Source organism: Carcharhinus amblyrhynchos, unplaced genomic scaffold (genome assembly GCF_965287045.1).
Source record: "Carcharhinus amblyrhynchos unplaced genomic scaffold, sCarAmb.v2.hapA scaffold_37, whole genome shotgun sequence".
Taxonomy (NCBI): Eukaryota; Metazoa; Chordata; class Chondrichthyes; order Carcharhiniformes; family Carcharhinidae; genus Carcharhinus; species Carcharhinus amblyrhynchos.
The window spans coordinates 6,071,114-6,085,573 of NW_027649778.1; the positions used below are offsets into that span (position 1 = coordinate 6,071,114).

The 14,460-nt window shown below is 47.0% G+C and overlaps 1 protein-coding gene across 2 annotated transcripts in view; it reads left to right on the top strand.

Moving 5' to 3' along the window:
- The window catches only part of sympk (symplekin), a 61,615-nt gene that overhangs the window by 32,088 nt on the left and 15,067 nt on the right, over positions 1-14,460 (top strand). For both annotated transcript variants that reach the window (XM_080218163.1, XM_080218164.1), the window contains exons 11-19: positions 1,384-1,594; positions 2,326-2,473; positions 4,436-4,671; positions 5,820-5,901; positions 6,973-7,086; positions 8,703-8,850; positions 10,315-10,475; positions 12,315-12,423; positions 13,637-13,737. In XM_080218163.1, coding sequence (XP_080074289.1) covers positions 1,384-1,594; positions 2,326-2,473; positions 4,436-4,671; positions 5,820-5,901; positions 6,973-7,086; positions 8,703-8,850; positions 10,315-10,475; positions 12,315-12,423; positions 13,637-13,737 — 1,310 coding nt within the window. The remainder of the gene's footprint in view (positions 1-1,383; positions 1,595-2,325; positions 2,474-4,435; positions 4,672-5,819; positions 5,902-6,972; positions 7,087-8,702; positions 8,851-10,314; positions 10,476-12,314; positions 12,424-13,636; positions 13,738-14,460) is intronic.

The following is a 14,460-nucleotide window of genomic DNA, read 5'->3' on the forward strand; positions in this document are numbered from 1 at the left end:
ATCCCTCAGTCTCTCCTCATAGGACCTCCCCACCATACCAGGCAACATCCTAGTAAACCTCCTCTGCACCCTCTCCAACGCCTCCACATCCTTCTTGTAATGCGGGGACCAGAACTGCACACAGTACTCCAAGTGCGGCCGCACTAGAGTAGTGTACAGTTGCAACATTACACTGCGACTCCTAAATTCAATCCCCCTACCAATAAACGCCAAGACACCGTACGCCTTCTTAACAACCTTATCTACTTGATTCCCAACTTTCAGGGATCTATGTACACACACACCTAGATCCCTCTGTTCATCCACACTATTCAAAGTCCTCCCGTTAGCCCTATACTCGACACATCTGTTGCTCCTACCAAAGTGAATTACCTCACACTTCTCCGCATTAAATTCCATCCGCCACCTCTCGGCCCAGCTCTGCAACCTATCTAAGTCTCCCTGCAGACTATGACACCCTTCCTCACAATCTACCACACCTCCAACTTTGGTGTCATCAGCAAATTTACTAATCCACCCAACTATACCCTCATCCAGATCATTAATAAAAATTACAAACAACAGTGGCCCCAAAACAGATCCCTGAGGCACACCACTCGTAACTGTACTCCATGATGAATATTTACCATCCACCACCACCCTCTGTCTCCTATCTGATAGCCAATTCCTGATCCAACTTCCTAGATTACCCACAATCCCATACATCTGCATTTTCTGCAGAAGCCTACCATGGTGAACCTTATCGAACGCCTTACTAAAATCCATGTATACCACGTCAACTGCCTTGCCCCCATCCACCTCTTTGGTCACCTTCTCAAAAAACTCAATAAGGTTAGTAAGGCACGACCTACCCCCTACAAAACCATGCTGACTATTTCTAATCAATTCATTACACTCCAAATAACTATAAATCCTATCCCTAATAATTTTTTCTAAAACCTTGCCCACAACAGAAGTAAGACTCACCGGTCTATAATTCCCGGCAAAGTCTCTGTTCCCCTTCTTAAACAATGGGACAACATTCGCTATCCTCCAATCCTCCGGGACTACACCAATTCACATAACCTCCGGGAGCACAGCCAATTCACATAACCTGCACATTTTTTTATTGGAGTGTGGGAGGAAACTGGAGCATCCAGAGGAAACCCACGCAGACATGGGGAGAACATGCAAACTCAATACAGACAGTGACCCAAGCCGGGAATCGAGCCTCTGGTCCCTGGTGCTGTGAGGCAGCAGTGCTAACCACTGTTCTGGCCTCTGGGTTCTGTGCAGAAATCAAGGCGAGTGGTGTAAACTTGCCAGATGTTTGTGGCAGTGCTGACTGGATTCATTTTGGGTGGATTTGCATTTGTCTTTATTGTCTGCTTGCCTTTCCCTCAGGGGTTGACCAGATAAAGCTCCAGTCAGATGAGGAAGTGAAACACGGGAAAGAAGTTAAAAGTGAGGGTCTGGTTATCAAGCGGCGGTACTCCGCACTGAGGCAAGGCCAAGCTATCTCAGTGGTCGGAGCACCTTTTACACAACCCACAAAGGAAGGGGAGATACAAGCAAAGCGTCGAGCGGAACCCATTTTGCAATCAAGTCAGTCAAGGTAGGTAGTTGGTACACCAGTCTAAGAAGTGGGCACTCGACCGACCGCCTTGTACAGGAGCCAAAGTATGAATTGGGATATGTCCTACAGATAAGCCCAAAAACTTTTACACATCCATACAGTACCTTCTAATGTAAGGGAGTATTCCATTGGTGCTTCAGCAGAATGTCATCAGACACCATTTGAAATGCAGACAAGATAGATAAATGACTAAAGCCTTGGCCCAAGAGGTGAGAGCAAATTGGAGAGGTGAGAAGTTAACGGCTGAAGTACCAGAACTTAGAGCCTAGGTGGCTGAAGGCGCAGCCATCCAAGGTGGAAACTGACACACGGAGAATATTAAAGAGGTCCATACACGAGGTGCAGAGATCTCTCTGAAGGTTTGATTTGATTTATTATTGTCACGTATTAACATGCAGTGAAAAGTACTGTTTCTTGCGTGCTATGCAGACAAAAACGTACTGTTCATAGAAAAGGAAACAAGAGCAAACAGAATGTAGTGTTACAGTCATAGCTAGGGTGTAGAGAAATTTCAGCTTAATGCAAAGTAAGTCTATTCAAAAATCTGACAGCAGCAGGGATGAAGCTGTTCTTGAATCAGTTGGTACGTGACCTCAGACATTTGTACCTTTTTCCTGATGGAAGAAGGTGGAAGAGAAGCTGTACCGATTTGTAACCCCTGGGCATGTTGCCTCGTTTTCTCAGCTGATTGGATATGTGTTGTTTTTCAGGCCAGGGCAGAGTGGACGGAAGAAGGTTTTCCGACTGGGCGATGTTGTTCAGCAGCTGCCGGTGGATAAGATTGACAAGCTGAAGCTGGGAGCCGTGCAGCGCATCCTCAAAGCAGAGAAAGCGGTGGCAAGAGGCGGAGCAGGGCCGGTATTGTGTATTTCTCTCTGCTTCTTTGCGTGGCCGGGGTGACGGCGAGGGGGTGGGGGGAGGTCAGGAATAGGAGCAGGAGTAGACTGTACAGCCCTCTTTGAGCCCATTGTGCAAGTCAATAAATTGGCTGCATTTCCACATTAACTCCACTTTCCTCATAGCATCCAAAAATCTCTTGCTCCCAATACACAACAACTGAACAAGTGAATTAACTTTTTTAAAGAAGTAGATGGCATGGTGGCACAGTGGTTAACAATGCTGCCTCACAGCGCCAGGGACCCAGATTCAATTCCTGACTTGCATCACTGTCTATGTGGAGTTTGCACATTCTTCCCACATCTGCATGGGTTTCCTCCAGATGCTCTGGTTTCCTCCCACAGTCTTAAAGATGTGCTGGTTAGAGTGCACTTCATTGCAGTGTTAATGTAAGCCTATTTGTGACTCATAAATAAACTTTAACATCTCTACCTTAGAAAATTGCAAAGATTCACAGCCCTCTGAATGAAGATGTTTGTCCTCACCTCAGTCAAAAATGGTCACTCCTTTATGCTGAGACTGTCCCTGGGTTTCGATTTTGCCAGCCAATGGAAACGGCCTCTAGACATTCATCTGCCAAACCCGCAAAGAGTTTTATATCTTTCAGTGAAATCATTTCTCATTCTTCTCAGCTCCCAAGAATTTCATAGAATTGTAGAAGGAGGCTATTTGGCCCATCGAGTCTGCACTGACCACAATCTCTCCCAGGCCCTTTTCCCGTAACCCCACATAATTCCCCTGCTAATCCCCTGACACCAAGGGTCAATTTAACATGGTCAGTGCACCTAACCTGCGCATCTTTGGACTGTGGGAGGAAACCGGAGCACCTGGGTGGGAGAGAGATAACATTTAGAGAAAGGGAGGATAAAGTAGGGGGAACGACTGAGGGGGGAGGAGAAAAATGAAGGAAGACACTAAGTAGTAAAAGGTAGAGATCAGTAAGTAAATGAAATGAAAATGAAGGGGTCGAGGTGTGGTAGAGCTAATCATCTGAAGTTGTTACATTTGATTTAATTTTTGTCACACGTATTAACATAGAGTGAAAAGTATTGTTTTTTGCATGCTAAGTTAACAAAACATATCATTCTAAGAGAAGAAAATGAGTGCAGAATGTAGTGTTATAGTCATAGCTAGGGTAGAGAAAGATCAACTTAATATAAGGTAAATCCATTCAAAAGTCTGTCAGCAGCGTGGAAGAAGTTGTTCTTGAGTCGGTACGTGACCTCAGACTTTTGTACCTTCTCCCTGACAGGAAAAGGTGGAAGAGAGAATGTCCAGGGTTCATGGGGTCCTTAATTATGCTGGCTGCTTTGCTAAGGCAGCGGGAAGTGTAGACAGAGTTAATGGATGGGAGACTGGTTGATGTGATTGATTGGCTATGTTCACAACCTTTTTTAGTTCCTTGCGGACTTGGGCAAAGCAGGAGCCATACCAAGCTCTGATACAACCAGAAAGGATGCTTCCTATGGTGCATCTGTAAAAGTTGGTGCGAGTTGTAGCAGACATACCAAATTAGTCTTCTGAGAAAGTAGAGACGTGGGTGGGCTTTCTTAACTATAATGTCAGCATGGGGGACAAGGGCAGGTTGTTATTGATCTGAACACCTAAAATCTTGAAGCTCTTGACACTTCCTATTTCGTCCCTTGATGTTGAGGCCTGAGGGCTGTAACGTGCCTCACTGGAAGGTAAGATGCTGTTCCTCCAGTTTGCGTTGAGCTTCACGAATGGCAACGATATGGTTGGTAATTTGCAACATTGGGAGTGATGGGTTATAGCAATCATTACCTGTACTAAAGTTGGAATGATACAGAGAAGATTAGCAGAGTTAGAAATACTCAGTTTGCCAATGAATTGCACTCCCCCTGAGCAGATGCACTGCTGTTCATGTTGCATTGTGTTTACTGTTTAATTTTCCATATCCAGATTCGTGTGAAGATTCTGGCACGCCTTGTGACTCAGTTTGACGGGAAGCTGAAAGGCAAGATGATGGACTTTATCCTGGAGGATATCCGGAGCCGTGTCGACCTTGCCTTTGCCTGGCTGTACCAGGAGTACAACTTGTATCTTGGCCAGTGGCCCAGCGGCAGCCTGAAGAATTATGACGAGTGTCTGACCAGCCTACTGTCGGGGTTGCAGGAGAAACCAGATCAAAAGGACGGGTCTGTAACTTACGTTGGTGGAATCCACTCTCCTCGCCTCCGGCTGATAACTCCTTTGTTGCTTTTGCAGATTTCTGTGCTCCCCTCGAGTTCTGACTCTGACTGAGGCAGGGTTCTGTAATGTCAGGCCAAGCTGACCAGTCTTGGGCAAACCTCAACAGCAGGTTATTTGGTTGGGGAGTGCTTCACAGTTCAATCCTACTCCATTACTATCCACAAACATACATTCCATTGGTTAGGGGTGGGTTCTGTGACCTTTGTGGTGTGCATAGCTCACGGGTGCACCTCTGCTCATGTCCCGTAAACTTTTGGGAGCACTTTTAAATGGGTAAGAGTCCATTGTCCAAATGAATTGGGAATGCTGGCTTGGGTAATAAAGTTAAAGTTTATTTACTAGTCACAAGTCGGCTTACATTAACACTGCAATGAAGTTACTGTGAAAATCCCTAGTCGCCACACTCTGGCCCCTGTTCAGGGACACTGAAGGAGGATTTAGCATGGCCAATGTTCCTAACCAGCGCATCTTTTGGACAGTGGGAAGAAACCGGAGGAAACCCACACAAACGTGGGGAGACCGTGCACAGGCAGTGACCCAAACTGGGAATCGAACCCTGGTCCCTGGCACTGTGAGGCAGCAGTGCTAATCACTGTACCACCATGCCATCCACTTGGAAATAGAAAAATGCTGATTTTTGGTGGTTAGGAAGTTGGGGTGTACCTCATTTCCCTTCAGCTCAACTGGCTGGCCTCCCACCTCTGCAAAGTTAAGCTCATCAGAAAAGGAAACTGCTGCCCGTATCACAACTTGTAACTCATGCCAGCATCACCCCTCTGCAGGCCAACAACTTGATTTTAAAATCCTCCTCATTGTGTTAAATTTTGTCTATAGCCTTATTGTTCTCACCCAACCAGTTTTGTGGGATAATGTTCCCATGAAGTTGGTGCCAGGTTACTCTGATAATGGCTTTCCAAATACAAGATATTTTTATCTGATTATTCGCATCAGTTTGTTGTTGTGCTATGAGTGAGTCAGCATACACTGAAAGCAGCAAGGATCAGCGCATGCTTCACAGTTCCTGCAAGTGGGGTATTTGTTTGCTGTAATTTATCGGTGTTATTTTTGGTAACTGTGCATCTTTCTTTATTAGGCTGTTCACCAAGCTGGTCCTGGAAGCTCCCTCTATAACTGACAGTGCATTGGAGGTGATCCGCAGATATTGCGAGGATGAGGTACGTATCACAATGCTGCCACGGATCCATTCCATCCAATTTCCGACCTCATTTATCCTTCAATCATATTAAAAGCTCTGACATTGAAGAGTATAAACTCCACCATATTTCTCGTTCTCTTCAACTGAGCACAGTGATTATCACTGCTGCCTCACAGAACCAGGGACCTGGGTATGATTTCCGGCTTGGGTGGGTTAGGTTGATTGGCCATGCTAAATTGCCCCTTAGTGTCAGGGAATTCAGATTGTTAATACATGGGGTTACGGGGATAGACCTGGGTGGGATTGTTATCAGGGCAGGCTCAGTGGCCCAAGTGGCCCCCTTCTGCACTATAGATTGGGGCAACACGGTAGCACAATGGTGAGCACTGCTGCTTCACAGCATCAAGGACCTGGGTTCGATTTCTGGATTGGGTCATTGTCTGTGTGGAGCTTGCACATTCTCCCCATGTGTGTGTGGGTTTTCTCCGGTTTCCTCCCACAGTCCGAAAGACGTGCAGGTTAAGTGCGCTGGCCAGGCTAAATTCTCCCTCAGTGTACCCAAACAGGGAGTGTGGCAACTAATGGATTTTCACAGTAACTTCATTGCAGTATTAATGTAAGCCTATTTGTGACACTAGTAAATAAACTTTAAACTCTGAGGGAAAGTCACAGAGAGTCAAAATGTTAACTCCGTTTCTTTCTCCAGAGGTGCTTCCAAACCTCCAGCATTGGGTGGCACAGTGGTTAGCTCTGCTGCCTCACAGCGCCAGGGACCCGGGTTTGATTCCTGGCTTGGGTCACTGTCTGAGTGGAGTCTGCACATTCTCCCCGTGTCTGCAGGATTTCCTCCACGTGCTCTGGTTTCCTCCCACAGTCTGAAAGATGTGCTATTTGGGCAGATTGCCCTTAGTGTTGGGAATTAGCAGGGTAAAGGGTGGGATTATGGGGATAGGGCTTGGGTGGGACTGTTGTTGGTGTAGACTCGATGGGCCAAATGGCCTTCTGCGCTGTACAGAAACTGTGGTTCAGTGAAGTTCTGTTGCTATATTAAATTGAAAGCTTTGACATTGGTCTCTTGTCTTTCCCGCAGACTCGCATCTACCTGGGAATGTCCACTCTCAGGGATCTGATCTTCAAACGACCCTCCAAACAGCTCCAGTATCTTCATGTGCTGCTTGATTTGAGCTCTCACGAGAAGGATAAGGTGAAGATGCAAAATGCAGCAATCTCCCTGCACCACAGTCCTTTCCCTTCCAAACCATATCTCCATGTCTGTTATCCCTCATTCCTTCGCACCCCAATCATCATCCTGCTCTCCCAGTTCCGCAGCTTTTCTCCAAGATTATCCCTTTGCTCTGTCTGTTGTTGGTGGCACTTACATAGAAATATAGAAGATAGGAGGAGGCCACACAGCCCTTCAAGCCTGCTCCACCATTCATCAGAATCATGGCTGATCGTCCAACTCAATAGTTTAATTCTGCTTTCTCCCCATAACCTTATCGGTTATCAAATCCTACAGTGCAACAGGAGGGCACTTGGCCCACTGAGTCTGCACCGACCACAATCCCACCCAGGCCCTATCTCCATAACCTCATGCATTTTACCCTATCTAGTCCCCCTGATGGTAAGGGGCAATTTAGTGTGGCCAATCCACCTAAACTGCACATGTTTGCAGTGTGGGAGAAAACCGGAGCACCTGAAGGAAACCCACGCATACACAGGGAGAATGTGCAAACTCCACACAGACAGTGACCCAAGCTGGGAATTGAATCCAGGTCCCAGGTGCCGTGAGGCAGCAGTGCCAACCGCTGTGCCATCCTGCCGTCCCAACCTTTCGTCCCATTTGCCCCAAGTGCTCTTCCCAGCCACCTCTTGAATACATTCAATGTTTTAGCATCAACTACTTCCTGTGGAAATGAATTCCACAGGCTCACCATTATTTGAGTGAAGAAATGTCCCTCATCTCCAAATCTTCACACTGTGAGCCCTGGTTCTGGACTCCCCCACCATCGGGAGCCCTGATCTGAGTTGGGACACTTCTGATCTGTAGGACTCTCTATTACAGCGGGAAATTCATTTTCTCATTGGGAAGTACTGCATGCAAGCTGCGGGTATCTGAAATGGTCACTTGGTCACTATGTGGGCAGACGGTGGTTAGCACTGCAGCCTCACAGTGCTAGGGCCCCGGGTTCAATTCCCGGCTTGGGTCGCTGTCTGCAGAGTCTGCACATTCTCCCCGTGTCTGCTCCGGTTTCCTCCGGCTGCTCCTGTTTTCTCCCACAATCCGAAAGACATATAGTTAGGGGAATTAGCCATGCTAAATTCTCCTTCATTGTAACTAAACAGTGCCGGAGGGGATTTTCACAGTCCTTCCGAGGCTGTATAAGGCTCTGGTCAGACCTCATTTGGAGTATTGTGAGCAGTTTTGGGCCCCGTATCTAAGGGAGGATGTGCTGACCTTGGAGAGATTCCAGAGGACGTTCACAAGAATAATCCCTGGAATAAAGAGCTTGTCGGATGAGGAACGGTCGAAGACTCTGGGTCCGTACTCAGAGTTTAGAAGGATGAGGGGGATCTTATTGAAACTCACAGGCTACTGCATGACCTGGATAGAGTGGACGTGGAGAGGATGTTTCCACTAATAGGAAAAACTAGAACCAGAGGGCCCAATGTCAGGCTAAAGGGACGATCCTTTAGAACAGAGGTGAGGGGGAATTTCTTCAGCCAGTGCAGTGTTGATGTAAGCCTACTTGTGACACGAATAAAAAAAACTTTAAGCTTTCCTACGAAGATTCTCAGCTTCTGGTTTGTCATCTGCAGGTCCGCTCGCAGGCGCTGATGTTTGTTAAAAGAATGTACGACAAGGAGCAGCTTCGTGACTACATTGAGAAGTTTGCTCTGAATTACTTGCAGCTACTGGTTCATCCCAACCCACCCTCCATCCTCTTTGGTGCTGACAAAGACACAGGTACGCACAAGCTAGGCAGATGTGCGCCCTTCTGAATGTTGGGTAGCTGGGTGAGGCTGTCTGGGGTTGTGCCCATTGTATGGTGGGCGATTTGCCAGGCGGTGTGATGCAAGCGTCTGAGTATGCTGTGTACATGGACAGGATGTTGATTGGCTCTCTGCATGCAGCTAAATGGGGAAAGGTTTAGGAAATCAGAAGCACAAACGGTCTTTGTTCAAGAGTCTCTTGAGGTTAATGTGCAGGTTCAGTCGGCAGTTAGGAAGGCAAATGCACTGTTAGCGTTCATTTCAAGAGAGCTAGAATACAAGAGCAGGGATGTACTTCTGAGGCTGTAAAAGACTCTGGTCAGACTCCATTTATTAAGTGTTGTGAGCAGTTTTGGGCTCCGTAACTAAGGAAGGATGTGCCAGCCTTGGAAAGGGTCTAGAGGAGGTTCACAAGCATGATCCCTGAAATGAACTTGTATGCGAAACAGTTGAGGACTTTTGGGTCTGTACTCATTGGAGTTTAGAAGAATGAGGGGGAAATCTTATTGAAACTTACAGATACTGCGAGGACTGGATAGAGTGGACGTGGAGAGGACGTTTCCACTAGTAGGAAAAACTCGAACCAGAGGAGACAACCTCAGGCTAAAGGGACGACCCTTTAAAACGGAGATGAGGAGGAATTTCTTCAGCCAGAGAGTGGTGAATCTGCGGAACTCTTTTCCGCTAAAGGCTGTGGAGGCCAGGTCATTGAGTGTCTTTAAGACAGAGATAGATAGGTTCTTGATTAATAAGGGGATCGGGGTTATGGAGAAAAGGCAGAAGAATAGGAATGAGAAAATAATCAGCCATGATTAAATGGCGGAGCAGACTTGATGAGCCGAGTGGCCTAATTCTGCTCCTACATCTTATGGTCTTGTGCATCATTCTTTTGATGGTACCTTTGAAAATGTGGCTTTCCCCAACTTATGGGTGGGGTTTTGGCAAACTCGACTGGGTTTGATTTAACTACATTGTGGGGTGTCGTAAGTGGGAGGAGCTGGTGCACTAACTGGGTCGCAGCGTCGGAACTTCTTCACTCAAAGGGTGGTGAATCTCTGGAATTCTCTTCCCGTTGAAGTGGTGGAGGCTACCTCGCTGAATATATTTAAGTCACGGGTAGATAGGTTTCTGATAGACAGGGGAATTAAAGGTTATGGGGAGAAAGCGGGAAAGTGGAACTGATCCACTTCAGATCAGCCATGATCTTATTGAATGGCAGGGCAGACTCGAAGGGCTAGATGGCCTACTCCTGCTCCTATTATGTTCTTATTAGGTCAGCTGGCTGAATGGGGGTGTCTGGATATCGTGTGTGGATCAGCTATCTGGGTTGAAGGCATGCGCAGCAAGGTCTGGATCAGTTGCTTGGGTTGGGAGTACATCTAATCAGGATCAGGAACTCTTCATTGTTGAATTTCTTTGTGAATTCTTTGATTGACAGAGGTGGCAGCCCCTTGGACGGAGGAGACGGTGAAGCAGTGTCTGTACCTGTACCTTGCTCTACTTCCCCAGAACCACAAACTCATTCATGAGCTTGCTGCCGTCTACACAGAGGCCATCGCTGATATTAAGCGCACTGTGTTGCGTGTCATCGAGCAGCCGGTAAGTACATGAAGCGCGCGCGCACACACACACCCCTCGAGATGTCTGCCGTTCAGTGGGAAAAACTCTTGTCTGTGAGTTAGAAGATTGCTGGTTCAATTCCCCGTTCCAGAGGCTTCAACGTGTAGCCTAGGTCGATATTCCCAGTGCTGTTCTGAGGGGACGCTGCACTGACTGGGATGCCATCTCTCGGACTGTACAGTAAACTAAGACCTTTTCTGTCACTCAGAAGGCTGTAAAGCCTTTATGGCACTGTAAATGGTGGTGGGGTGGGATTTTCCTTTCGAGGCTATATATTTGCTCAGACTTAAGCTAATTACAACGACTCAAAATGCAGTGTACTGATTTAGCCAAATGATTGAATGGCAGCCAAAAGAGAAAATGCTGGAAAATTTCAGCAGGTCTGGCAGCATCTCTAAAGAAGGGAAAGAGCTGACATTTTGAGTCCAGACGATCCTTTGTTAAAGCTGAGTCATCTGGACTCGAAACGTCAGCTCATTTCTGTCCTTACAGATGCTGCCAGACCTGCTGAGATTTTCCAGCATTTTTTCTCTTTAGCTTTCAGATCCCAGCATCCGCAGTAATTTGCTTTTAGGTCGAATGAGAGAATGATACAAGGAAGCCCAGCACTCGAGGTAAAGAATGCGGGTAGCCGGATTTCAGTCTGGAAAACAAAACCCCTGTGAAGGCAGTGTCATCAACCAAGTTACATTACCCACCTTTCCTGTCGGCATTATCCAGCAAACATTCATACAAATCAGTCAATAATTGTCCTGTTATTAGCTCCAGCCAATAACAATACACATCCTTACCTCATGGGATTTCATTTGTCATAAATTACGGTCATTACCTCCCCTCTTTTGCCCAGCAATATGGGACGCTGGACAGTGAAATGATTCCCACCGAATTGAACCCACATGACTCTCATCCGACCCTGAGACATTCTTCATGTCTTCGCCTGCATTATCATTCGGAGTTGGACGACCCTACTCATTAGTCTAGCATTGGCAGCCATCTTGTTCCTGACCATTGCTTGACAGCGTTACTGCTTTCAGTAGATTTATTGTTTCTTATAACATGGTGGTACAGTGGTTAGCACCGCAATCTCACACACCAGGGTCCCATGTTCAATTCCGGCCTTGGGTCACTCTGTGGAGTCTGCACATTCTCCCCGTGTCTGCATGGGTTTCCTCAGGTGCTCCTGTTTCCTCCCACAGTCCAGGGATGTGCGGGTTAGGTCGATTGGCCATGCTAGTGTCAGGGAGATCAGTGGGATAAATATGTGGGATTCTAGGGAATAGGAACTGGGTGGGATTATGGTCAATAGGCTGAATGGCTTTTTTCTGCACTGTAGGGATTCTATGACTCTTCGATCTCTCCCGCCAAGGCCTGCTGTATTTTGTCACTGACTGAAGTTTCACAAAATGTTACCAAAAGCAAAGCACGTCCATCTTGTAAATTCAAAACACATGTTTTAAATGAGAAATATTTGTTAATTATTCAGACCTGTCTTCTATGGCAACGGACCTGGCTGGCTTATGTTTCCATAGTCCAAAATTAGTATCGTATTAGTGAGCCTTCACTTTGAACCGCGGCAGTCCATGTGGTGTAGGTATACCCACAGCGCTGTCAGTTTGACCCAATGGCTTATTACATGGCTGTCCTGAAGGTTTCCCCAGGTCCTTCCCTGAGTGTCTCAATCCTTGCCTCCTGTTGCCTGGGATTATTGACAGTCATTTGGTGCAGCTGATGGTGTGACGCAGAGCGAGAGAGAGGCTTGTGAAGACCGTGTGTGCATGGTGTGTTTTTTGCGCTGTAACATGCTTTGCATTGCTTCAGATCCGAGGGATGGGGATGAACTCGCCTGAGCTTCTCCTGCTAGTGGAGAACTGTCCAAAAGGAGCCGAAACCCTTGTGACTCGTTGTCTACACATCTTAACGGACAAAGGTAACCATAGAGTTTTGTATTGTTCTCCACCTCTTTTGATTTAATTAATTCGACTGCAGGACTTGGCTCTTTCTCTCCAGGGTTTTAACAGTATACTGACAAAACACTCTCTCAACTCCTGTCTGTGCAGGGAGCATTTTGAGCTATAGAGGACTGAAAATCTGCCTGGTAGAGTCAATGGATGGCAGCCTGGTTTGCGTGATGGATTGGGCTACATTCATGACCTTTTGTAGCTTTTTGCGGTCTTGGGCAGAGCAGGAGCCACACCAAGTTGTGATACAATCAGAAAGAATGCTTTTTATGATGCATCTCTAAAAGTTGGAGAGAGTTGGATATGACCTGTAGCCCCAGACTTGTATATAGATTTAACCTTCCAGGGAACTCAAGCCTAGTTTGCTGTTATTGAGAAGAATGGAGTTGGGAGGAATGTTGCTATAAAGCAAACCCCAATCCTTGTCCCCATCAGTAGTTCCACCAGTCTTGGGAAGAAAAGGACGTTTCAGCACCCAGATGAGTGGTGTGGATATCTTTATTTATGCTGAGGATGTGGCTGAACCATTGCTTAGTCCTAATCCTCTGAGGGCACTAAAGCCAGTTATATAATGCGGGGCTGGAGCCACACTGAGGCCAGACCAATGTAGTGGAGTAGATTTCCTCTCTGGGGCGGCACAGTAATAGTGTTTAGAACTGCTGCCTCACAGCGCCAGGGACCCGGGTTCTATTCCCGAATTTGCATGTTCTGTCTGTGTCTACGTGGGTTTCCTCTAGGTGCTCCGGTTTCCTCCCACAGCCCGAAAGGCGTGCTGGTTAGGTACGTTGATCTGAACAAATGCCGGAGTGTGGCGACTAGGAGGATTTCAAGTTACTTCAGTGCAGTGTTAATGTAAGCCTTACTTGTGACTAATAAATGAGTTTTTAACTGAAGGTCATCAGTGGACCTTTTGGATTTTCATGACAAACTGGCAAACTCTGTGATCATTTTTCTATACTGATCTCACGAGTAGATTTTTGAATTCCATCCCTGATAGGAATGTGAAGCCTCATTCTGAGTAAACACCACCACTGGTCCCAAAACCCCATCTGTCAATGTACCTGAGTGCGCCACAGGATTCTGACAAAGGAACTCTTTACCTTGTCCTCTTGCGCCCTTCTGCTAAAATTCTGCTTTAAGAATCATGCCTTTTTGTAAACTGATGGCCCTGTGTATTTCCAGTTCCTCCGTCACCTGAGTTGGTCAAACGAGTCCGTGATCTCTACCACAAGAGGGTCCCAGATGTTCGCTTCTTGATCCCAGTGCTGAACGGCCTTGAGAAGGTACTGTACCACGGCATTGAAGTGATAATACTTGCTTCCCGATGTTGCCGCATTGCGGGAAGGAGGGGTGGTTTACTTGAGGGGGGTACAGTTGGGGTGGAGGGGGAGGGAAATGAAATGTTGGGTAGGGGGTGACATACTTGCCTGGGATGAGTGGTTGTGGGGAGCTGGGGTGCAGTGCTTGGGTTAGGGGCTGGGGGGCAGTTTCCATCCCTGGGGGGTTGTGAGGAGAGATAATTTCCAGACTTGGAAAAAGTGTGATTGGGGGGATGATTCCTGTTCTTGAGTAGGTATATGTCGGGCTGGCTGAAATTCCAGCCCCTGACTGCTGTGAGAGGGCCTACTTAGCTCCTTTGGCTGGTATGTTGTGCAGAATAACATCGACAGCAGAGCTGACTGGGGGAGACAGAGGCAGAGAATCTCACTTTCAGTCTGATTCTGTCCTCGCATGTACCTTTCAAACAGCAGACACCTGGTGCTGATCAGGGGAAGGAGCCCTGGTTGATTAGACCCAACTCCTTAACCTGAGGGCATGGTGAAACTGTAGCGGGGCCTGCTATTGCTACTGTGACTGGAATTTAGTGATTTGATAAAATGGGAAGCCCCTTGGTTTATGTGGTGAAGCACCACACTGGATGATGTGTATAGCCACTAAGCTATGAAGCAGAAGTTAACTCCACCCGCAACCTTTCAAAAGAACAGTAGGAGTTCCCTCTTTTTATA